Raw genomic sequence first — 25,467 nt, 5'->3', positions numbered from 1 at the left:
GCGCAGGGCAAGGGAGCGCATCGGAGCATGAGATGCTCCAAAGCTAACATCAGGTGGGCTGCCTGGGTGAAATTATAGGTATGTCCGGGTTCAGCTCTGAACCCGGACAACCCCTTTAAGGGAGCGGAGTGCTGTGGAGGTCACAGTTAAGAGGCAGGTAGGGTGGCCATTCAGGCCACCCTCAAAAGACGAACTTAAAAACCCCACCCCCAGGTCCCTCCAAGCCCCGACCCGGTTAGGCCACACCCTCTCCCACCCCACAGCCGACGGGGATTGAAAAAATGAAGGTAAAAATCAACGGTCAGCTGCAGGGGTGGGAGGGAAGGTGACTTTCTCCCTGCAGCTCACCCTCAGACAGAACAGTGCTGCTGTCTGAGAGTGAGCTGTTCAAAAGGATATCCCTGTGTCCGTCCAGGCCTTGCGCCGAACGGAGGACAGGGAGTCTAAAAGCCAGACTGTCCGGCCTAAAACCGGATCTATGGCCACCCTAGGGGCAGGCTGCTGTGGAGGTCACTGTTAAGGGAACGGTCCTCTATGGAGGTCAGTGTTAAGGGGCAGATTGCTGTAGAGGCCACTGTTAAGGGGCGGGGTGTTGTGGAAATCACTGTTAAGGACATGGGGTACTGTGGAGGTCACTAATAAAGGGGCAGCCGCTGTGGAGGTCACTTTTAAGGGGGCGGGCACTGTGGAGGTCTCTGTTAAGGGGGTAGAGAACGGTGGAGGTCACAGTTTATGGGACGGTCCGCTATGGAGGTCAGTGTTAAGGGGCGGGGTGCTGTAGAGGTCACTGTTAAAGGGGCAGGGTACAGTGGAGGTCACTATTAAGGGAGCGGGGTACTGTGGCAGTCGCTGTGGAGGTCTCTGTTAAGGGGGCCAGGAATGGTGGAGGTCAGTTAAGGGGACTGTAACCTATGGTCAGTGTTAAGGGGCGGGTGCTGTAGAGGTCACTGTTAAGGGGGTGAGCCCCTGTGTAGGTCACTGTCAAGGGGGTGGGGTGCTGTGGGAATCACTATAAAAGGGGCAGGCTGCCCTACAGGTCAAAGTTAAGGGTGTGGGCTGCTGTGGAGGTACCATTTTAAGGAGACTGGGCACTGTGGGGGGGGGGGGGGGGCTGTGGATGTCACTGTTATAGTGGATACTGTCGATATCTTTTAACGACACACACAAACATTAAATGAAATAGATTAAATATACCCGTGCGAAGCCTGGGTCCTTCAGCTAGTATATTATATACAGTATGTACAGTCATGTGAAAAAATTAGGACACCCTTTGAAAGCATGTGGTTTTTTGTAACATTTTTAATAAATGGTTATTTCATCTCCGTTTCAACAATACAGAGAGATTAAAGTAATCCGACTAAACAAAGAAAACTGAAGAAAAGTCTTTTCAAGATCTTCTGTAAATGTCATTCTACAAAAATGCCTATTCTAACTGAGGAAAAAGATAGGACACCCTTGCCCCTAATAGCGAGTGTTACCTCCTTTGGCTGAAATAACTGCAGTGAGACGGTTCTTGTAGCCATCTACCAGTCTTCGACATCGGTCTGAGGAAATTTTACCCCACTCCTCAATGCAGAACTTTTTCAGCTGTGAGATGTTTGAGGGGTTTCTTGCACGTACAGCCCTTTTCAAGTCACCCCACAGCATCTCAATGGGATTCAAATCTGGACTTTGACTTGGCCATTCCAGGACTCTCCATTTCTTCTTTTTCAGCCAATCTTTGGTTGATTTACTAGTATGTTTTGGGTCATTGTCATGTTGCATGGTCCAGTTCCGCTTCAGCTTTAATTTTCTAACTGATGGTCTCACATGTTCTTCAAGCACCTTCTGATACACAGTAGAATTCATCGTGGATTCTATGATGGTGAGCTGACCAGGTCCTGCTGCAGCAAAGCAGCCCCAAACCATGACACTTCCACCTCCATGCTTCACAGTTGGTATGAGGTTCTTTTCTTGGAATGCTGTGTTTGGTTTACGCCAAACATGTCCTCTGCTGTTGTGTCCAAATAATTCAATTTTGGACTCATCTGTCCAAAGAACATTATTCCAGAAGTCCTGGTCTTTGTCAACTTTATCGCTGGCAAATGTCAGTCTGGCCTCGATGTTTCTCTTGGAAAGCAAAGGTTTCCTCCTTGCACACCTCCCATGCAAGTTAAACTTGTACAGTCTCTTTCTGATTGTAGAGGCATGTACTTCTACATCAACAGTAGCCAGAGCCTGCTGTAGTTCTCGAGATGACACTTTAGGGTTTTTGGATACCTCTTTTAGCATCTTGCGGTCTGCTCTTGGGGTGAACTTGCTGGGGCGACCAGTCCTGGGCATGTTGGCAGTTGTTTTGAAAGCCCTCCACTTGTAGACTATCTTCCGGACAGTGGAATGGCTGATTTCAAAATCTTTTGAGATCTTTTTAAATCCCTTCCCAGACTCATAGGCTGCTACAATCTTTTTTCTGAAGTCCTCTGACAGCTCTTTTGCTCTCACCATGGTGCTCACTCTCACTTCAACAGTCAGGAGCACACCAAACTAAATGTCTGAGGTTTAAATAGGGCAAGCCTCATTCAACATGCAGAGTAACAATCTACTAATTATGTGCACCTGGTGTGATATACCTGTGTGAGATCTGAGCCAATTTAAGAGGGAATACATGTGAGGGTGTCCTATCTTTTTCCTCAGTTAGAATAGGCATTTTTGTAGAATGACATTTACAGAAGATCTTGAAAAGACTTTTCTTCAGTTTTCTTTGTTTAGTTGGATTACTTTAATCTCTCTGTATTGTTGAAACGGAGATGAAATAACCATTTATTAAAAATGTTACAAAAAACCACATGCTTTCAAAGGGTGTCCAAATTTTTTCACATGACTGTAACATTGGGAAGGGGGGTCGTTTCAACGTAATATTTTGGTGCTTTTTAAACTTTTATTTTGTTTTTACTTTTTACTCAATAACCATTAGCCCCCTTAGGGGCTAGAACCTGGGCTCTTTTAATTCCTTGTCCTATTCACCCTAATAGTGCTCTATTAGGGTCCATTAACACGTCTGTAAGTGTTCTGCGGATCCTCAAATTGCGGATCCGCAAAACACAGACACTGGCAATGTGCATTCCTCAATTTGCGGGCCGCACATCGCTGGCACTATAATAGAAAATGCCTAATCTTGTCCGCAATTGCGGACAAAAATAGCACATGTTCTTTTTTTTGCGGAAATGGAAGCACGGATGCGGAAATGCAGATCCGCAGATGAGGACAGCACATTCCAGCCCTATTGAAAATGAATGGGTCTGCACCCGTTCCGCAAAATTGCGGAACGGATGCGGACCCATTTTGCGGATGTGTGAATGGACCCTTAGGGTGAATAGGACTTCACACTCTCCCTGCTGTCATGTGCTTTGTGTACACAGCAGCAGGGAGATTACCATGGCAGCCAGGGCTTCAGTAGTGTCCGATCGGAGCCCCGTGATTACACTGTTGGGGCTCCGATCGGAACTGCCACTGCACCACGGGATCCTGTGGCCACTGCCACTAATGATTATAATACTGGGGGGGTTGGGAGGGGCGCACTGCGCCACCAATGATTATAATTTATAATACTGGGGTCGGGGAGGGGGCGCACTGCACCACCAATGAAGATAGCTAATCTTTTAATACAAATATAGGCGGTGGGTGCCGGCGGCTGAATCACATACCCGGCACCTGACCTCTATGACAAGGCGTTGTAATCTGCGGCAATTAACCCGCACCTGAGGGGTTAATTGGCGCAAATCGCAAAGCCTTGTCATAGAGGCCGGGTATGTGATTGTGCCGCTGGCACCCGCCTCCTCCATTTTATATTAATGGGTTAGTTATCTTCATTGGTGGCGCAGTGGCCATAGCCCTTCCCGTCCTCCGCCCTTCTCTCTTCTCATTGGTGGCAGCTGCTCGCGCCATGTTCTCGGATGCTAGACTGCGCAGTAGTGCAGCCTAGTATCGGTAAATGGCAAATCCCGGTATCATATTCATTCGGGTACAAAAGTATCGATTGGGTATCAATAATTAGATACCCGGTGCAACCCTAGTCAGTGCATATCTGATTGCAGATCTCTTGTACTGAACTCTTCTTTAATTACTAGTTCATCTTTAATTGTTATTTGTTGTATATGTTATTACTGAATATTATTTAATGTTTTTTATGTCCAGGGTATCTAAAATAACCCTTTAGTTATTATTTATGAGGAGGCTTTCTGATCTGTAAGCTAGGAATAAGGCTAGGGCTACACGGCGACATAGTGCGACATGACAGTTGCAAAAAATCCATCCAAGTTGGATTTTTGTGTGACTGTCGCAGTCGCAGCATGTCGCATTGCGACACCAAAGACTATCATTACAATAAATGTTGCGCAACACATGTCGCAGTAGTTGTTCCCTTTTTGTTGCGCGACAGATGTCGCCGTGTAGCCCTAGCCTTATACTTTAGCAAGGAGCCATGCACTACACATGTAATGAGACCACAATCTGGAATCCGAGGCTGGAAATGGCCCCCATACACCCAGGCCCCTCACACTGATTCTACTTACCTGCCTCCCCGCTCCCTGTGTCGCTCCCGGTCCTGCTTCTGGTGATTAGTGGGGCCTCTTTCTAGGCCAGTTATGTCACGCAATTATTAGTGGCAGCGGAGCCTCTGCAGAGGGAGCATGCGCTGTGTGGGAAGGAGAGAATACTTACTTCTCCATCCTGCTGCCAGCTGCGCTCCTCTGCTGTGTGTGAAGCTGCCGGCGACGTCAGTCCATCCCGCAGTGGAGGTGCCGGCGGCAAATTTACAATAAAATAAAGTCAGTGATTTTATAACCTAAACTTTATAGTCTCGGCTGAATGGGGAAGTTGTGTCGGGTTGGTGTGGCATATATGTGTGTTTGTATATTTTTATTAGATATTATGTCCCCATGAGGTCATAAAAGACCTCTAGAGGATATTCACACTTTATAATTTTTTGACTCTGCAGTTTTCTGCAAAATACAGATGCAGTCCATATGCAACTCATACTGTTTGCAGGTCCCATTGAGAAATGCCTATTCTTGTCCCCAAAACGAACAAAAATGTGTGTGATCCGTAAAAAATGCAGATCTGACACGGACCATATATACAGTCATGTGAATGGACCCTTACTGAGGAATGCATAGTCAAAGGGTAAATAGACATATTAGTACACCTAGATAAGCTCTTTCAGGGACTTAGGCCCAGTAAATACCCCATGCCGGGTGGCACCCAGCGATCATTTGATCGACAAGTCCTATAGAGGCAGCGGAATTTCCTGGAAAAGAGAGGAATTATATTTTATGTGTCTAGCAGCTTGGTATCCAATCTGCTCCTGCTAGATTGAAGGCTTTTCAAAGCAGCTGCAGCGATGCCAAATAATGCTATTCGGTTGTTAAGGCATTACAAAAATGCCCCTGGGTCTAGTTATTACCGCTATATACTTGCTATAGCGCCCTCTGTCCTGATGATTCCCTTTAGGAATGCCCACCTGACGTGCTTGCAAGAAGAAGCCGCTTCTAATGTACATATTTTTATGAACTGCCTGCACCATAGCAGAAATCACTCTACTGCCCGTGTACAAGAGGATCCATACAATAATTTAGGACTAAGCTACCATGCATGTGTGACCACCGGAGCTGGGACACATTAGGCTCAGTTCACACCTGAGCGTTTTACAGCGCGTTCCTACGCGCTGTAAAACGCTCAACAAGGAGAAACCAATGCTTCCCTATGGGAATGGTTCTCACCTGGGCGTTTTACAGCGCGTACAATCGCGCTGTAAAACGCCCGACGCTCACACAAGTACAGGAGCGTTTTTTTGGGCGCTTGTCGCGCGTTCCCGTACATAGACTTTCGGGAACGCGCGACACTGTGTGCACACTTGTCTCTGTATGCGCGATTGTAAACGCCCGTACAATCGCGCATACAGAGCGCTCCTTTCAGAACGCTCAGGTCTGAACTGAGCCTTAGGTGGACGTTCTGAGAGGGAATCCAAACAACACCAAGGGGCACCTTAACAAGTGTGGAGCAGCCATGTCTAGACACCAGAGCATTTTTTTTTAAAAACAATTCCATTTTGAAAGTTATGTTTTGGCTAATTTTAAGATTAAAGAGGTTCTCCAGGAATTAAGAAAATAAACATACTAAAATATTATAAAAAATCAGGTTCCGCGCGACAGTACCTTAGGCAGAGGTAAAACGTGCATTCACAGCATCAATCCAACTACACATATATGTACAAACCGGATTCCCAAAAAGTTGGGACACTAAACAAATTGTGAATAAAAACTGAATGCAATGATGTGGAGATGGCAAATGTCAATATTTTATTTGTAATAGAACGTAGATGACAGATCAAACGTTTAATCCGAGTAAATGTATCATTTTAAAGGAAAAATACGTTGATTCAAAATTTCACGGTGTCAACAAATCCCCAAAAAGTTGGGACAAGTAGCAATAAGAGGCTGGAAAAAGTAAATTTGAGCATAACGAAGAGCTGGAAGACCAATTAACACTAATTAGGTCAATTGGCAACATGATTGGGTATAAAAAGAGCTTCTCAGAGTGGCAGTGTCTCTCAGAAGCCAAGATGGGTAGAGGATCACCAATTCCCACAATGTTGCGCAGAAAGATAGTGGAGCAATATCAGAAAGGTGTTACCCAACGAAAAATTGCAAAGACTTTGCATCTATCATCATCAACTGTGCATAACATCATCCGAAGATTCAGAGAATCTGGAACAATCTCTGTGCATAAGGGTCAAGGCAGCAAAACCATACTGGATGCCCGTGATCTCCGGGCCCTTAAACAACACTGCACCACAAACAGGAATGCTACTGTAAAGGAAATCACAGAATGGGCTCAGGAATACTTCCAGAAACCATTGTCAGTGAACACAATCCACCGTGCCATCCGACATTGCCAGCTGAAACTCTACAGTGCAAAGAAGAAGCCATTTCTAAGCAAGATCCACAAGCTCAGGCGTTTTCACTGGGCCAGGGATCATTTAAAATGGAGTGTGGTAAAATGAAAGACTGTTCTGTGGTCAGACGAGTCACGATTCGAAGTTCTTTTTGGAAATCTGGGACGCCATGTCATCCGGACCAAAGAGGACAAGGACAACCCAAGTTGTTATCAACGCTCAGTTGAGAAGCCTGCATCTCTGATGGTATGGGGTTGCATGAGTGCGTGTGGCATGGGCAGCTTGCATGTCTGGAAAGGCACCATCAATGCAGAAAAATATATTCAGGTTCTAGAACAACATATGCTCCCATCCAGACGTCATCTCTTTCAGGGAAGACCCTGCATTTTTCAACAAGATAATGCCAGACCACATTCTGCATCAATCACAACATCATGGCTGCGCAGGAGAAGGATCCGGGTACTGAAATGGCCAGTCTGCAGTCCAGATCTTTCACCTATAGAGAACATTTGGCGCATCATAAAGAGGAAGGTGCAACAAAGAAGGCCCAAGACGATTGAACAGTTAGAGGCCTGTATTAGACAAGAATGGGAGAGCATTCCTATTTCTAAACTTGAGAAACTGGTCTCCTCGGTCCCCAGACGTCTGTTGAGTGTTGTAAGAAGAAGGGGAGATGCCACACAGTGGTGAAAATGGCCTTGTCCCAACTTTTTGGGGATTTGTTGACACCATGAAATTCTGATTCAACATATTTTTCCCTTAAAATGGTACATTTTCTCAGTTTAAACTTTTGTTCCGTGATTTATGTTCTATTCTGAATAAAATATTAGAAGTTGGCACCTCCACATCATTGCATTCAGTTTTTATTCACGATTTGTATAGTGTCCCAACTTTTTTGGAATCCGGTTTGTACCTGTTTGAACTTTGCTGTCACTTTTCTGCACATACCAATCCTCTTTTGTATGCTGGTATTTGTATATTAGAGTGGAATAAGGAGTCCTATATATTTTATAGAAAACGAGCTTGCCCCGGCCAGTGGCACCGCTCAATATTAGACTCGCTAGTTTGCGCTATGTGACGTCACAGAACTAGAGTATGGGTATCTAGGAGTGTCAAAAAAACGTCCACGCGTTTCGGATAATCTATCCTTCATCAGGGATGTAGACTACTTCTCCTAGTGTCCCTTATTTAGGGTTCTCCTCCCCTCCCATTTTTAACCCTTGGTTCTCTGTCATGCTCTTCTCCTTCATTCAAACGCATATAATTCAATCTCTGAGTTTAACCCTATTGGTGCTGGTGTATTCATATTAAAAATCCAACGTGTTAGACATTTTTTTTTTATAAAATCAAAAAAAATTACAATATTTGAGCAATATATAAAAAATGGAGAGGGAAGCTGTGACGGCGATGTAAGAGAACAATAACATCGTTATACGCCCAGCGGACAAAGGTGGTGGCATCGTAATTATGGATAAAGAAAAGGAGGCATATAATTTATTGGGGGACCAAAAAACATATAGAATATTGCAGAAAGATCCAACGGAAACATATAAAAAAATAATTAAATGGATTATTTTCTTTATCCATAATTACAATGCCACCACCTTTGTCCGCTGGGCGTATAATGATGTTATTGTTATCTTACATGGCCGTCACAGCTTCCCTCTCCATTTTTGATATATTGCTCAAATATTGTAATTTTTGGGATTTTGTAAAAAAAAATCGAGACACGTTGGATTTTATTATGAATACACTAGCACCAATAGGGTTAAACTCAGAGATTGAATTATTTGCGTTTGAATGAAGGAGAAGAGCATGACAGAGAACCAAGGTTTCAAAATGGGAGAGAGGAGAACCCTATATATAAGTAACACTAGGAGAAGTAGTCTACATCCCTGATGAAGAATAACGATTATCGGAAACACGTTGGAGCTTTTTGACACTCCTAGATACCCATACTCTAGTTCTGTGACGTCACATAGCGCTCGGAGTTGAGCGCGAGCTAGCGAGCCTAATATTGAGCGGTGCCACTGGCCGGGGCAAGCTCATTTTCTATAAAATATATAGGACTCCTTATTCCACTCTAATATACAAATACCAGCATACAAAAGAGGATTGGTATGCGCAGAAAAGTGACAGCAAAGTTCAAACAGGTACCTATATGTGTAGTTGGATTGATGCTGTGAATGCACGTATTACCTCTGCCTATGGTATTGTAGGGAGTGTGGGGTATTGTCGCGCTGAACCTGATTTATATTAATCTTTCTGTTCTTTTGCAGCTGCTGCAGTACCGCAGCATCAATGATAGGTATAGAGGATATAAGCGCCAGTGTAATATAGTCTTTAAATACTAAAATATTACTTTTATTATAAATACATTACCGAATACCCTTCATTAGTTATATTGGCTCGTTTTGTCTAGAGAGCAATCATTAGGAGAAAAAAAATGTCTGCCATCCTATTAGTACACACAGAACCTGTCCTAATCACACAGCACGACAAGTTACTTCACAACACTGAGCTAAAGAACTGCCTCATCCTCCTCATTGCTCTGCTTGTCAGGGGTTATGATCCTGAATACAGTTTAATGTGATCTTTAGCTGAATCTCTGTAGGAATGGAATTCATGAGGAGACATGAAGTACAGAGAGGAGGCGAGGATGTGACTAATGAGCAGCAGCACTTGTACGCAGTCTCCATCACCACAGCCCCACATTACCACAGTCTGTACTGTCCGACCTCCGTACTCCATATCTCCTCATGAACTCCATTCCTAAAGAGATTCAGCTGAAGATCATATTAGACTGTATTCAGGGTCATAATACCTGACAAGTAAAGAGAAGGATGAGGCAGCTCTGTAGCTCAGTGTTGTGTCCTTCTGGGTAATTAGGGCGGAGGCCTTTTTTATCTCCTAATGATTGCTCCCTAGACAAAACGAGCCATTATAATTAATGAAAGGTATTTGGGAATATATTTATAATTAAGTAGTATTTCAAGGGGTTGTCCGGTTTCAGAACTGAACCCAGACATATCCCCGTTTTCATCCAGGCAGCCCCTCTGATATGAGCATCGGAGCATTTCATACTCCGATGCTCTCCTTTGCCCTGTGCTGAATCGTGCAGGGCAAAGGCTTTTTCTGGAGTTCCGGTGACGTACTGGGCTCTCCATGGGTAAAGCTAGGCAGATCCTTCCGTCTAGCAGTGAACCCGGTGATGTCACCGGCCCTAATGGGCAGACTTTAGCGCTGCCCTAGCCTGTAAAACGCCTTGGACAGCGCTTAAGACCGCCCATTAGTCCTAGCAGTGTAAAAAATATAAATAGCCCCTGCCCTGCGCTATACAAGGCAGGTGTCGCGACCGCTACCCCAGCAGCAGTCGTGTCGCACCAGACGGAGGGGAAGGGGGACCCTAATCTACGGATGGGAATAGTATGGCCACCCCTGACTAACCCTAAGCTGGCACCTGTCTGCCCTGATACCCTAGACGGGGTGTGAACCCGTGCGGCGAGCAGGATGCCTAAACCCTCAGTCACCCTAAAAAGGCCTAGAGTGGGGAAAGGCCGATGGGAGCACTAGTCACCATCACTCATGTCTAGGAGAACAGCAGGGGAAGACAGCAACAAACAAACTATATCAGAGATAGACTTATCCAGTCACGAGCAGAGAAGGCGATCCCAATCACGACAGTCCACGCCGGACAAGAGCTCCACAGCAACACCATCAAACGATCTCCTTCAAAGGTCAGAATAGAACTGGAAGTAAGGACTATATCTGGCAATGACTGCAAGTGAAAGTGAAACTAATATAGTAGCTGGGAGTGGCAGACAGGACTCACCTGAGAAGGATGCCTACAAACTCCCAGTCAGGACAAAAAGGTTCACAAGGCAAAACCCAGATGACATACCCTGAACCACGGAGCAAATTCACAAGCTATCGCGAGTAGCAAGTCGCTGCGACCTTCTCCTCCCAGACCTGTCTGGATCAGTCACAGTCGTGACAGCAGGGCAAGCGAGAGCATTGGAGCATGAAATGCCCCGATGCTCATATCAGAGGGTCTGCCTGGGTGAAAATAGGTATCACAAACCCTTTAAAGGCTATGTACACCTTTGGGGCATTTTTTTTATTATTGCATTTTACTTAGCTAGTAAGTATACTTTAGTATAATTACTAGCTGCCTGTGTTTTTTGTCTTTTCCGTCATCTGGGGAGCAGACGGACTCCTTATCTGTGCCCTCTGCCATTATAAACACTCATTTTAGCTCCGTTCTTATCTTACTTATAAGAATGTGGCTTAAATAAGTGTTTATGATCTCTTTAGAGTTTAGAGATAAGAGTTATTAGATGACTGACACAAAGTGTAAGAACCAGTTGGAAAAACAGTTAACCCTTTGTGACTGAACAGCTCAATATTTTTGATAAAGGCCAATTGAAAAAAAAAATTTGAGCTAAAATAAGTTAAATGCAATCATAAAAAAAAATTGACCCTAAAGTTGTACATAGCCTTTAAGTATTTTATTTTTCTTACTTCCTGGAGAATCCCTTTAATATTTTTGTATGTTTGTGCATTTTTAAATGTGCTTCTGTCCAAGAGCTTTTAGATGCAACCATAACACCCCTTTATGTTGTTATTTCTAAAAGAAGCGTTATTTATACATTTTCTGTAGCTATATTTTAGGTAAAAATCAGTCTTTGGCCGCTGAGCACTTTATAAATAACATCTTGAATATTTGGCCTCGCCATCAGTCAACTGTTTGCAGAGTTCTGGACTGGATCGCCCTGCTGGTCTCAACACTTTCTATCTTTGACAGAGTAGTGTTTTTTCTGACCACATGGTTATTAATATTTCTGATATCATACATTATTATTTATTGGTCAGATTGATTATAGACATCGGGTAGCAGTAACTCTGAAGGGGCATGTGTAAGGCCCCTTTCAGACGAGCGAGTTTTCCACGCGGTTGCAATGTGTGATGCGAACGCATTGCGCCCGCACTGAATCCGGACCGATTCATTTCAATGGGTCTGTGTATATGAGCGTTGTTTTTCACACATCACTTGTGCATTGCGTGAAAATCGAAGCATGTTCTATATTCTGTGTTTTTTCACGCATGCGCAAGCATGGCATCCGCAAGGAAGTGCGCATGCGATGCGTTTTTCACTGATGGTCGCTAAGAGAAGTTGTTTGTAAACCTTCAGTTTTTTATCACGCGTTTGAAAAATGCATCAATGCGCATTTCACCCGCGCGAAAAAAACTGAACAGCTGAATGCAATCGCACACAAAACTGACTGACCTTGCTTGCGAAATGGTGCAAGTTTTCCCGAACGCACCCTGAACGCATCCGGAGCCAATCCGCCACGCTCGTGTGAATGAGGCCTAAGGGAACCTGTGTACGGTACTAGAAAAATAATTTAGTGAGTTGCAGCACAGACATTAGACTCTATGTATACTTGGCGAGCAGTTAATCCATGATCTTGTGGGATATTTGAATACAAGGATTCCACATCCATGGAGGCAAAGATGGTGCCTTCAAGGAGGGGACTTATGGTTGAAAGTTTGTGCAATGTTGTGTTCCTCACTAATGACTTGAGGATGCCCCCTACCCATCCTGAGATTTTTTCTGTGAGGGTATTCACACCTGAAATGATCGGCCTCCATGGAATACCTGGTTTATGTATTTTGGGAAGCATCTAGAATACTCCGATCCTGGGATTTTCAGGTAAGGGAACCTGTCACATTGTGCATGGTGCATGATCTGCAGACAGCATGTTACAGGGCAGAAGGAGCTGAGCAGATTGATATATAGTTTTGTGGGGAACGATTCAGTATACAATGTGTTTAAAGCAGGACCGAGGCCTCCTCGCAGTTTACCAAGAACAATGCAGTACATTGTATAACGGTTGTGCTTGGTATTGCAGCTCAGGGCTATTCACTTGAATGTGACTGAACTGTGCATAGGCCATTTGACAGATGAATGTGACGTCACAGGCCTAACAAGAGACCGGGGTGGTAACGGAGCACAGTAGTCTCTTCAAACAGATGATTGGCGGGAGTGCTGGGAGTTGGACACTGCCAATCAGATATTGATGAGCTATCATAAGGATGGGTCATCAATATTAAACACCTGGGAAAACCCCTTCAAACCCCTTAAAAGGGGTTTTCTGAGACTTGCTAACTGATGCATAGCCATTTGAGAAGGCATTGGTGTTCTTGTGAGTGCCACGGCTGCCTGAATGGGGCGAGCTGCGCCTAGTCCATGTAACCAATGAACGTGACGTCATTGGCCTAGGAAAAGCAGAGAGAAGGCTGAGGCTGAGGCGCTTACAGGAACACTGGTGACTTCTCAAGCAGCTGATTAGCTGGGCTCCAAGGTGTCAGACCCCCACTTATTCCCCAATCAGATACTGATGAACTATCCAGTGGATAGGTCATCAGTTAAATTGTCTCAGAAAACCCCTTTCACACGGGCGAGTTTTCCGCGCAGGTGCAATGCGTAAGGTGAACGCATTGCACCCGCACTGAATCCGGACCCATTCATTTCTATGGGGCTGTGCACATGAGCGGTGATTTTCACGCATCACTTGTGCGTTGCGTGAAAATCGCAGCAAGCTCTATATTGTGCGTTTTTCACGCAACGCAGGCCCCATAGAAGTGAATAGGGCTGGGTGAAAATCGCAAGCATCCGCAAGCAAGTGCGTATGCGGTGCGATTTTCATGCATGGTTGCTAGGAGATGATCGAGATGGGGACCCGATCAGTATTATTTTCCCTTATAACATGGTTATAAGGGAAAATAATAGCATTCTTAATACAGAATGCTTAGTAAAATAGTGATGGAGGGGTTAAAAAAATTAAATAAAAAATTTAACTCGCCTCATCCACTTGTTCGTGCAGCCCGGCTTCTCTTCTGTCTTCTTCTTTGAAGACCTGGGAGGAAAAGGACCTTTGGTGACGTCACTGCGTTCATCACATGGTCCATCACATGGTTGATCGCCATGGTGATGGACCATGTGATGAGCGCAGTGACGTCATCAAAGGTCATTTAGCCCGGTCCAGAAGAAAGAAGAAAGAAGAGGAGATCCACTATGCGACCAAGTGGATGGGGTGAGTTAAATTTGTTTATTATTTTTAACCCCTCTATGGACATTTTACTAAGCATTCTGTATTAAGAATCCTATTATTTTCCCTTATAACCATGTTATAAGGGAAAATAATAAAATCTACAGAACACCTAACCTAAACCTGAACTTCTGTGAAGAAGTCCGGGTTCGGGTCTGGGTACCAAACATGCTGATTTTTCTCATGCGCGTGCAAAACGCATTAAAACGCTTTGCACTCGTGGGGAAAAATCGTGCATTTTCCCGCACATCACCCGCAACGCCCGTATGAACCCAGCCTAAGGCCTCATGCACACGACCGTGGTGTGTTTTGCGGTCCGCAAAACACGGATGGCGTCCGTTGCGGAACGGCACGGGCAGCCTTCAGTATAAATGCCTATTCTTGTCCGCAAAGCGCGAACAAGAATAGGACATGTTATATTTTTTAGCAGGGCCACGGAACGCAGCAACGGATGTGGACAGCACACGGAGTGCTGTCCGCATCTTTTGTGGCCCCCACGTTTTGGCGGCTCGGATGCGTACCCAAACAACGGCGGTGTGCATGAGGCCTAAATCTTTAAACAAGGGGATTTTAGACTGAACTCACATTTCCAGTAGACAATGCATCTAAGCTGGATTCACACTGATATTAGGGGCATAAATCATCCAAGCAAGCATATCAGGTAAGCCTCATAGGTAGTGAGGGCTATATTTTTTTAAGTGCACAGTTTTTTTTAGGTGCTGTTAATTATTTCATCATTACAACTCGTAACATTCCTGAAAACTATTAGGCCCCTTTCACATGGGCGAGTATGCCGCGCGGATGCGATGCGTGAGTTGAACGCATTGCACCCGCACTGAATCCTGACCCATTAATTTTTATGGGGCTGTGCACACGAGCGGTGATTTTCATGCATCACTTGTGCGTTGCGTGAAAATCGCAGCATGCTCCTCTTTGTGCGTTTTTCACGTAACGCAGGCCCCATAGAAATGAATGGGGTTGCGTGAAAATCGCAAGCATCCGCAAGCAAGTGCGGATGCGGTGCGATTTTCACGCACGGTTGCTAGGAGACGATCGGGATGGGGACCCGATCATTATTATTTTCCCTTATACCATGGTTATAAGGGAAAATAATAATGGCATTCTGAATACAGAATGCATAGTAAAATAGGGCTGGAGGGGTTAAAAAATAAATAATTAAACTCACCTTAATCCACTTGCTCGCGCAGCCCTGCTTCTCTTCTGTCTTCTTTTTTGCTGTGTTCAGGAAAAGGACCTGTGGTGATGTCACTCCGGTCATCACATGGTCCGTCACATGATCTTTTACCATGGTGATGGATCATGTGATGGCCCATGTGATGACCGGAGTGACGTCACCACATGTCCTTTTCCTGCACACAGCAAAAAAGAAGACAGAAGAGATACCGTGCTGCGCAAGCAAGTGGATTAAGGCGCGTTAAATATTTTTTTATCTTTTTTTTAACCCCTCCAGCCCTATTTTACTATGCATTCTGTATTCAGAATGCTATTATTTTCCCTTATAACCATGTTATAAGGGAAAATAATACAATCTACAGAACACCGATCCCAAGCCCTAACTTCTGTGAAGTTCGGGTTTGGGTACCAAACATGCGCGATTTTTCTCACGCGAGTGCAAAACGCATTACAATGTTTTGCACTCGCGCGGAAAAATTGCGCATGTTCCCGCAACGCACCCGCACCTTTTCCCGCAACGCCCGTGTGAAAGAGGCATTAGGGTACTTTCACACTAGCGTTTTTCTTTTCCGGCATAGAGTTCCGTCCTAGGGGCTCTATACCGGAAAAGAACTGATCAGTTTTATCCTAATGCATTCTGAATGGAGAGTAATCCGTTCAGGATTGATGCATCAGGATGTCTTCAGTTAGTCTTTTTGACTTTTCAGGACGGAGATATTATCTCCCTCCAAAATTCCGGAACACTTGCCGGAAAGCCGGATCCGGCATTAATTTACATTGAAATGTATTAGTGCCGAATCCAGCATTAAAAATAGTGCAATGCCGGATTCGTCCTTCCGGTCTACGCATGCGCAAAAATGTGAAAAAAAATTATGGAATTTAGAAAATGAGTTCAGTGTTTGTTCTGTTATGATGTTGTGATTTGTTGGATATTATTAATAGGGTTATCCCATGAATACTGTAAAAAAAAAAAAATCAAAGATCATATAGTACATGAAAATCTCTTTCTAACAATACTAGAACCAGCCCTGTACCTCACATGGATCCAGAGATCTCCACATTCATTGCTCTGCTAGATTTATATCAAGCTGACAGCTCAAAGGGAGGGTCTTTTCTGCTGCAGCTCAGGGGGCGTGTCCATTCTCTTCCTATCATAGCTCAGGAGGCAGTTGAAGAATGAAACTGAGCATGTGCGGCCTTTTCAGTGAGCAGGTCAAAGAAATAAGATAAAAACAAACAGCAGGTGGCGCTATACAGATACATTTTATTGAATAACTCAGTGGCTATACTACATTTTTAATTAAATGCAATTACAAAAGGATTCAGATCCAGGTGCTGGATTGAAAACTAGAATATTTTTCGTGGGACAACCCCTTTAATGTCATTATTAGTCCTTTATAAATCAATTTATTCGAAGGTAAAAAAATATATGTGACAAGTCATGGGTTTCTTCTTGTTTTGCTGGATTAGTTTATGGATTACTAAATGTCTCAAGCTTGGGTCCCCATCTTGTGCAAAAGGACACTTAAAGGGTAACTGTCAGCAGATTTGTTCCTATGAAACTGGCTGACCTTTGCATGTGTACTTGGCAGCTGAGGACATCTGTGTTGGTCCCATGTTCATATGTGCCCGCATTGCTGAGAATAATGTTTTAATATATGCAAATGAGCCTCTAGGAACAACGGGGGCGTTGACATTACACAAAGAGGCTCTGCTCTCTCTGCAACTGCTTGGTCCTCTGCACTTTGATTGACAGGGTCAGGCATGATGTTTTCATTGCCTGGCCTTGGCAATCAAAGCCAAAAGGCGCATCAAATCCTTGTTTGACTATCCTGTATAAACAGGCATATGCTGTCCATAAAAAATGAATATTTATACTTAGTAACCATTTTATACAGAGGAGATTGCCGCATGTAAATGCAGCTCTCACCTCTGCTCATGATAAGGCAATTATTGGAAAGTTTGGTTCAACCCTGATAATTGCCTGTTCTTTGGCTGGTGTAAAATGGGGCTTAGACTTGCATCTGTGTTCTTTTAGCACCCTACTCACTATCTGGAATATTATTTAAAATGTCTGATAGATGTATTCTATCAGACATTTTAAATAATCCCCCTTATATGTGATGCCTGGGCAAAGCATTATGGGATATGTAGTTACCGGAGCTACTGTCTGCAGACAGAAAGTATATTATTTTCTAATAAGCAAGTTGGCATGGTGGGAAATAAAAAAAAAAAAAACACTATTGGGCCTCCTGCACATGACTGTATCTGTTTTGAGGTCCGCAAATTGCAGTTCTGCAAAATACGGATACGGTCCGTGTGCATCCTGCAATTTTCTCAGTCCCATTATAGAAGGCTATTCTTGTCTGCAAAACGGACGTGTTCTATAATTTGCGAAAAACAGCCACACGGATCCATAAAAAAAGTGAATGTGAACATGGCCCCTTAGGAAAGAATGGGTCAGTGTGCTATCTGCAAAAAAACACGGTCGTGTGCATGAAGCCTATGATTGCGGCCTTGTTATAGAGTAGAGAGGTAATGATGTGTGTTCCGGAGTTTGTAGTGTGTTACTTTTTGCTTATCTGAATTTTTTTTCATTTTTAGAGCTAAAGAAGACATTTGTCAAATATGACGACGGAATCTCCACGGCGCCCAAGCCGTTGTACGGGAGGAGTGATGGTCCGGCCTCAGGCTGTCACGTAAGAATATCAGTTTTGTTGTACATGTTTAAATGAGCGTGTGAATCCTCTTTTTTTAAAAGCAAAATATAAAAAAGTAATATCTCCAAGCTGCATGAAAGGGCTGTGTATTCCTATGGCTAATGTAGTAGTTTATATTACAGTTGAAGATAGGTACATATTGGGGGAGATTTAACAAAACTGGTGCAAAGGAAAACTGATTGGGGCTTATTTATTAATCATGTTGTGCCAGAATTATGGTGTAAAATGCGCCACAATTATTGGCATTTTGATTTGACAAAATATATCAACTGTTTTCTCTAGGAAAGTGTTATGAATGTTAAAGTGGGTGAGGCTAGCAAATTGGCGTATGTTCGGCTTGAAAGGTGCAAAATGTTGAGTTAGATTCAGCATGTCGCTGTAGTAGTGTAAATATATCAAACAGTGCCCGGCACATCAGAATGACTTTTAATCAAAAAGTCGCATTGTAAAAAAAAAGCCCCTCTGTCCAGAACGCAGATACTTTTGGAATTGATGTTGAAGGTGAGACCCACCTGGTCCCCACATCACTATTATCTGGTTGTCTTCAGTTCCGCGCTGCATATAACCTCTGACAGTACAGAGAGGAGCAGACAAAGCATTCTGCCCGTTGTAGGAAAGTATGATAGGTAAGTAGTAAAATAGGATGCATTTAGGGTTATTTAGTATAAAGGTTAACTACTGCGTTTTGTCATTCTACAATGTTGGAACACAAAGGGGGCAGAATAACTATGGCTTGGCAAAAGTCGCAATTTTAGCGATGAAATGTCGCATTTTAGCCTTAAAAGTCACACATTTAAATTCAGATTTCAACAGACGCATTGTCGCAAATTATTGCTGCCTTATTATGTTGCCTTTTTCTTAAAAATTATGAATTCTAAGTATACAGTCACAAAAGACGCCATTATTGATAAATATCCCCATTTAGTTACGCCTAGAAACCAATCAGATTGATCCAAAGGACCTCTAGAAATGAAAGGTGGAATCTTGCAAATAAGCCAGTTTCTCCTACCAGTTGTGCCTGATAATACATACACAAAAGTTCCCTCGTTAGCATTAAGAATTGCCCCAACTATTAAAAATAGGAATTTCACTCAAACTGACACCATTGTTAAATGGGTAGGCCTACATGGGTTTTTCCGTTGCGGGAGCTGCTCAAATTGTAAGACCACTAAAAATCAGAATAAAAAAACAGAAGTAGTGATGTCAACAAGTAATAATTACAGATGGACAATTAGAGAATTCCTAACATGTAGCACCACGGATGTTATCTATCTGCTCCAATGTACATGTGATAAGCAATACATTGGAAAAACAAAAAGGACACTAAAAAAGAGAGTGTCGGAACACATTGCGAATATACGCAAGGGATATGAGAAGCATACGGTCTCTAGGCATTTTAAAACTCATCACAATCAAGATCCGAGTACACTACGATATGTGGCCCTAGAAAGAATACAACCCAACTGGAGGGGAGGGAACCACATTATGCATATGTCCCGGGTAGAGTCAAGAAGGATTTTTGAATTTGGCTCGTTGGTTCCGAAAGGTCTCAACGCAGAATTAGAAGTATTCGGCTTTCTATAGGTTGCCTGGGACCGATGAGACATCGGGGTTAGCTGTCTTTAATCCAGCACCCTGATCTCCCCTTGCTCCCAGGCATCACTATACCTACATTCAGCGAGAAACAACTTTTCAGCTGAATAAACATATGAAGAAAGATGTGCAAAAATATATGATAAGTTTCGGTTGAATTACTATAAGAATACTGTCTGCCGAATAACTATGCGAACCTTGGGCTGTAGGTTGGGGATTCTTATATATATAATAATTGAAAGGGTATATGAACTTTCTCCATTAAAACATATGAAAAAACGCACAGGAAATGCATGTGTGCATTGAGACCTATTATGGTGTTACTATGAAGGAATTATACTAATACTAACTTTGTTATTAAAAGTATTTTTGCGATTGTGGATATTTAGAGAGAAAAATACATAGAAGATATATAGTTTGTGTGATATGTAATGATACTTGATATTTCGACATTTGTCTGCTTTTATGTTTGTCTCCATTTTAGAATCCATTTCATGTTTTATTTGGTTCTTCAACCTGATCTCAGGTTTTATTAATCATTTTAATTATCTTAATTGTGTACCCTATAAAATGTTTGGAAAAGCGCAGTCTGGTAGCTACTGAGGAAGAGGCAGGTAGCCTCGAAACGCGTCTAGCGGACTACGCAAACTTCCACATCTAGTACTGGTCCGGACCCCAAGTACAAAAGATTCCGTGGACAAAGAAAATTATTCTTTGAAACAGCTATCTGCCAACATAACCATTTTTTGCAGTATAGGACCTGGACCCATGCTATGCCAAATTATCACTATGGTATAAGGACCTGTGCAGCACGTGATTGGGCGTTTGCACCAGCTGATCTGATCATCTGACTCATCCACATAGGATCACCTGATTAAACGTACGCCCTCCGACCTGAGCACTTCTAATTAACTCAGCGTCTAGCGTCCAGCGCTTTGGTGACCGCATCCCTCACCGTTACGTGATCATTTACCCTGAGCACGTCCTCCAAGCTACACGCTCCTTTTTACCTACTCAGCATCCAGCGTCCAGAGTCTAGCGCCCTGGTGACCACATTCCTTCACCGCTCCGTGCAAGTAGACCATTTATCAACATCATCGGTACTACTGAGTGGTAAGAGTCTCATGGAGACGATTCTATTTGGCAACCATTGACAGGTGGATTATATCTTATCTTTGCCACATTCTATTTCAGGAGACATTATCTCAGGAGACTATACAACAGTCTGACATTTACTCAGAGTGCGGTCTCAATTTGGGACATTTATTTATTTTATCTATTGTTTTATTGTTTCTATTGTTTTATTGCATTGAGTGTTTTATATACATTGGCCTTTTTAAAGTGTGATATCTTATAATTGAATAAATTTTCTAAGTGTTCCACTATTATTCCAGAAGGTGGTGTGCCTGCTCTTCTTTGCCTATTTATTTAGTATAAAGGTTAACTACTGCGTTTTGTCATTCTACAATGTTGGAACACAAAGGGGGCAGAATAACTATGGCTTGGCAAAAGTCGCAATTTTAGCGATGAAATGTCGCATTTTAGCCTTAAAAGTCACACATTTAAATTCAGATTTCAACAGACGCATTGTCGCAAATTATTGCTGCCTTATTATGTTGCCTTTTTCTTAAAAATTATGAATTCTAAGTATACAGTCACAAAAGACGCCATTATTGATAAATATCCCCATTTAGTTACGCCTAGAAACCAATCAGATTGATCCAAAGGACCTCTAGAAATGAAAGGTGGAATCTTGCAAATAAGCCAGTTTTCCTTTGCACCAGTTTTGGTAAAGCTTTTTAGATAGTATTAGTAATAGTTTTGACACTTTGCTATTAGGTGCGGTAAATATACAGTATTACTTTTCCCTCCCATCTTTTTCATTGATATGATTTCATTCTGCTTGTTTTACAGGGAGCAGTCATATATGGAAAGTGTTGTCACGTTTCTTCAAGATGTTGTTCCACAGGTTAGTACTACTAATCACTACTAGATTTACATTTTAGGAGTGTATTGTACCCTGTTCAATGTGTTCCAGTTGCTAAATATGGACCTGCTGTCAAACTGATGTGATACCACTTTAAGGGCTCTTTTACACGAGCGGATGCCATGCGTGGAATCCGCTGCCTGAAAGAGAGCCAAGCCCCATTCTGGACAGCAGAGATACGTAGCATTAACATGGTTGAAAATGCTCTGTGCCTCTCTGTGACCTTTTTACTGCAAAATCACGGTCACAACTTAATCTCACTGTGATTTTGTAGTAAAAAGATCACAGAGAGGCACAGAGCATTATCAATCATGTTACTGCTCCGTGTCTCTGCTGTCCGGAATGGGGCTTGGCTCTCTTTCACGCAGCGGATTACCCGCACGGCATCCGCTCGTGTGAAAGAGGCCTAAGGCTGTGATGTACATTTAGTGTATACGCTGGGAGACCCCACAACAAACTCGCTAAATGTGTCCATAGGGTTACATTTGCCAGAAGAGGGCCAAAACAGCATCTGTTTGGTCTTAATATGTATTTGTGTCTGCAAGTAAGGGTTTCGTTGTGAAGGTTATGTTACACTTACATTATATATATTAACACTCATGTCTTTTTTACTTGCATTGTTAGGCTTATAGTGGAACACCTACAATGGAGGAAAAAGAGAAAATAGTTTGGGTCCGGTTTGAAAATTCAGATCTGAATGGTAAGGCCATTTATATTTCATCAGCGATAACAACACCATGATAAGGAAAACTTACAGCCATATATTATTATTTTAATATTTATTACTATAGATCCAAATATTGAACACATTAGTGAGTTGCCAAATTCAGTTTCTGCTCCTGTGATCCCAATGTCTAGATGGTTTTGTTGTTGATTTTCTGGGTGGACAAAATACATGTGTACTTTGCCATTAACCCTTAGGATACCGGAGGTTTTTTAGTTTTGGCGTTTTCATTTTTCTTCTTTCTTGAGCCATAACCTTTTTATATTTCCATTCACATAGCTGTATGAGGGCTTATTTTTTTGCGGCACAAGTTGTACTTTCTAATGCTACCATTATTTATGGCATACAATGTAGTGGGAATTCTTCCACTGTTTTATGGGTTTTGTTCCCACGGCGTTCCAAAACTGACCCATGACCTTTATTCTCTGGGTCGTACGATTACAACGATACCCCATATGTATAGGTTTTTTATGTCTAAATAGTGTAAAAATAAAATGTAACTTTGAAAAAAAAAATTTTTTTATTTTTTTACATCACCATATTCTGACCCCCATAACTTTTTTGGTCGCATTTTTTATGTTTTTTGTTATTTAGGTATTCATTTTTTTATTATATGGAAAGGGGGGTGATTTAAACTTATATAAAAAAATTAAAAATATATACATTTTTAACATGTTTTTTTTACTTCTTTTGTAATGATTTTGAAGCTCATATTTTAGTCTACAAAATCTATTTTTTTTATTTTGAACAATCATGTATTTTTAAAATGTCTATTGCTCATTTCTTATGTTGGCCTGGCACCTGGTGTCCAAAATTAGAATTGCAGTTTGAATGCTCTCAGCCTCTTCTGCGAGGCTGAGCGCATTCAAATCAATTACCTGAATTCTCACTAGCCACAGAGGATGCCAATAACCCAGGAAGAGCGAGTGTCTGGGTTTTTGACCATTTAGATGCTGTGATCTCACTTGATCACGACATCTAAAGGCTTTAATGACCGCCATCTGCATTATTGCCGGTTGCAGTAATTAGCTGCAGGTCTCTGCTGTTTTAAACAGCAGAGACCTGCCAGCCATGACACACACTGCACGTGCGAGCGGGCGCCATGTTTGCCTATCGCTCCAGTGCCGTACATGTACGGCGCTGATAGCGAAAGAATTAATAGTCTCATCACGTTGTTATATTGTATAACTGAACTATTTTGCCTAAGCTTACGGCATTACAACTTTGGGGGATCCTTTACAATGAATTTTTTTGAATAGGGGGACTCTGCTTAGAAATCTTGAGAAGAGTACAATACAGGAAACATGTCACAATTTATACAAAATACAATTACATAAGAAGAGAAATGTGAAATTCAAGGTCATAAACAGAATTTTTTTCCATAGTTACCAGAAATAAGTATTTCTACGTAGAGAATCTTCATAGTGTACCCATGACGATACCTTGTCATGTCTGCTGATTAGTACCTTTTCAGACATGAGAGTTGGCAGAAACACTATGAATGTCATACTAAACTTTCTCAAGTTAATTTTTTAATCTGAGACTATGGTTGTCTGTTTGTCGATTCTAGATACGTACAGGAATATGGAGTTTCATGAGATGCACAGTACTGGCAACGATCCCCCTTTGCTTTTGATGATTGGATACACAGATGGCTTGCAGATTTGGAGTATACCGGTGAGTGCAATGTTTTTAAAGACTTTGAGGAGAGTTATCAGAATGAATATACCACAGCAGGTGTTTGGGCTGTGTGGCTGCAGAGGGTGGGGCACACTTCTCAGAGCGGTTTCATTGGTTTCAACTGAACAACAGCCGTCATCTTGGTCTTGCGTTAAAGCTCACAATCTAAGCTTTAAAACAAGACCAGGATCGCTGTACTATAAGACTGGAGATAAACAGTCATTAGAAAGGGGTCCCAGTGAGAGACACATAAACCTTCAGTTACAGTGCCTTGAAAAAGTATTCTTACCCTTTTCCACATTTTTTCCCATTTCACCCACAAATTTAAATGTATTTTATTGGGATTTTATGTGATAGCCCAACACAAAGTATCAAATATGACTGAAGTGAAAAGAAAATGATACATGGTCTTTAAATTTTTTTATAAAAATCTGGAAAGTATGGTGTGCATTTGTATTCAGCCCCCCTTAGTCAATACTTTGTAGGACCACTTTTAGCTGCAATTACAGCTACAAGTCTTTTGGGCTATGTCTCTACCAGCTTTGGCCATCTAGAGGCTGAAACTTTTACTCACTCTTTGCAAAATAGCTCAAACTCAGATTGGATGGAGAGCGTCTGTGAACAGCAATTTTCAAGTCTTTTCAGAGATTTTCAATGGGATTTAGGGCTGGACTTTGACTGGACCATTCTGACACAGGAATATGCTTTGATCTAAACCATTCCATTGTAGCTCTGGCTGTAATTTTAGGGTTGTTGTCCTACTAGAAGGTGAACCTCCGCCTCAATCTCAAGTCTTTTGCAGCCTCGAGCAGGTTTTCCTCCAGGATTATCCTGTATTTAGCTTCATCCATCTTCCCATCCACTCTGACCAGCTTCCATGTCTCTGCTGAAAAAAAGCATCCCCATAGCATGATACTGCCACTACCATGTTTCACGGTGGGGATGGTGTATTGAGGGTGATGTGTGGTGTTAGTTTTCCGCCACACATTGCGTTTTGCATTTAGGCTAAAAAGTTAAACTTTGGTCTAATCTGACTATAGAACCTTCTTCCACATGTTTGGAAAACTGCAAACAGGACTTCTTATGGCATGCTTTCAAAAATGGCTTTCTTCTTGCCACTCTTACATAAAGGCCAGATTTGTGGAGCATACAACTAATAGTTCTCCTGTGGACAGATTCTCCCTCCTAATCTGTGGATCTCTGCAGCTCCTCCAGAGTGACAATGGCCCTCTTGAGTGCTTCTATGATTAGTGCTCTCTTTGCCTGGGCTGTCAGTTTAGGTGTACCATACTCCTTCTATTTTCGGATGATGGATTGAACAATGCTCTGTGAGATGTTCAGACCTTGCGATTTTTTTTTTTTTGTATAATCTAACCCTGCTTTACACTTGTCCACAACTTTATCCCTGACCTGTCTGATGTGTTCCTTGGTTTTCATGATGCTGTTTGATCACTAATGATCTCAAGCCAACCTCTGAGGCCTTCACATAACAGCTGTATTATGGTGAAAATAAATTACACACAGGT

The 25,467-nt window shown here is 42.5% G+C and overlaps 1 protein-coding gene across 4 annotated transcripts in view; it reads left to right on the top strand.

Moving 5' to 3' along the window:
* Nucleotides 1-25,467, top strand: part of BCAS3 (BCAS3 microtubule associated cell migration factor) — a 1,315,291-nt gene that overhangs the window by 9,577 nt on the left and 1,280,247 nt on the right. For all 4 annotated transcript variants that reach the window (XM_040424689.1, XM_040424687.1, XM_040424688.1 and 1 more), the window contains exons 2-5: nt 17,842-17,936; nt 21,465-21,519; nt 22,162-22,237; nt 23,832-23,938. In XM_040424689.1, the coding sequence (XP_040280623.1) occupies nt 17,866-17,936; nt 21,465-21,519; nt 22,162-22,237; nt 23,832-23,938 (309 nt within the window). In that variant the 5' untranslated portion in view covers nt 17,842-17,865. The remainder of the gene's footprint in view (nt 1-17,841; nt 17,937-21,464; nt 21,520-22,161; nt 22,238-23,831; nt 23,939-25,467) is intronic.

The sequence above is a fragment of the Bufo bufo genome, chromosome 3 (assembly GCF_905171765.1).
Source record: "Bufo bufo chromosome 3, aBufBuf1.1, whole genome shotgun sequence".
In the NCBI taxonomy this organism is placed as follows: domain Eukaryota; kingdom Metazoa; phylum Chordata; class Amphibia; order Anura; family Bufonidae; genus Bufo; species Bufo bufo.
This window is presented reverse-complemented; position numbering and strand designations above follow the sequence as displayed.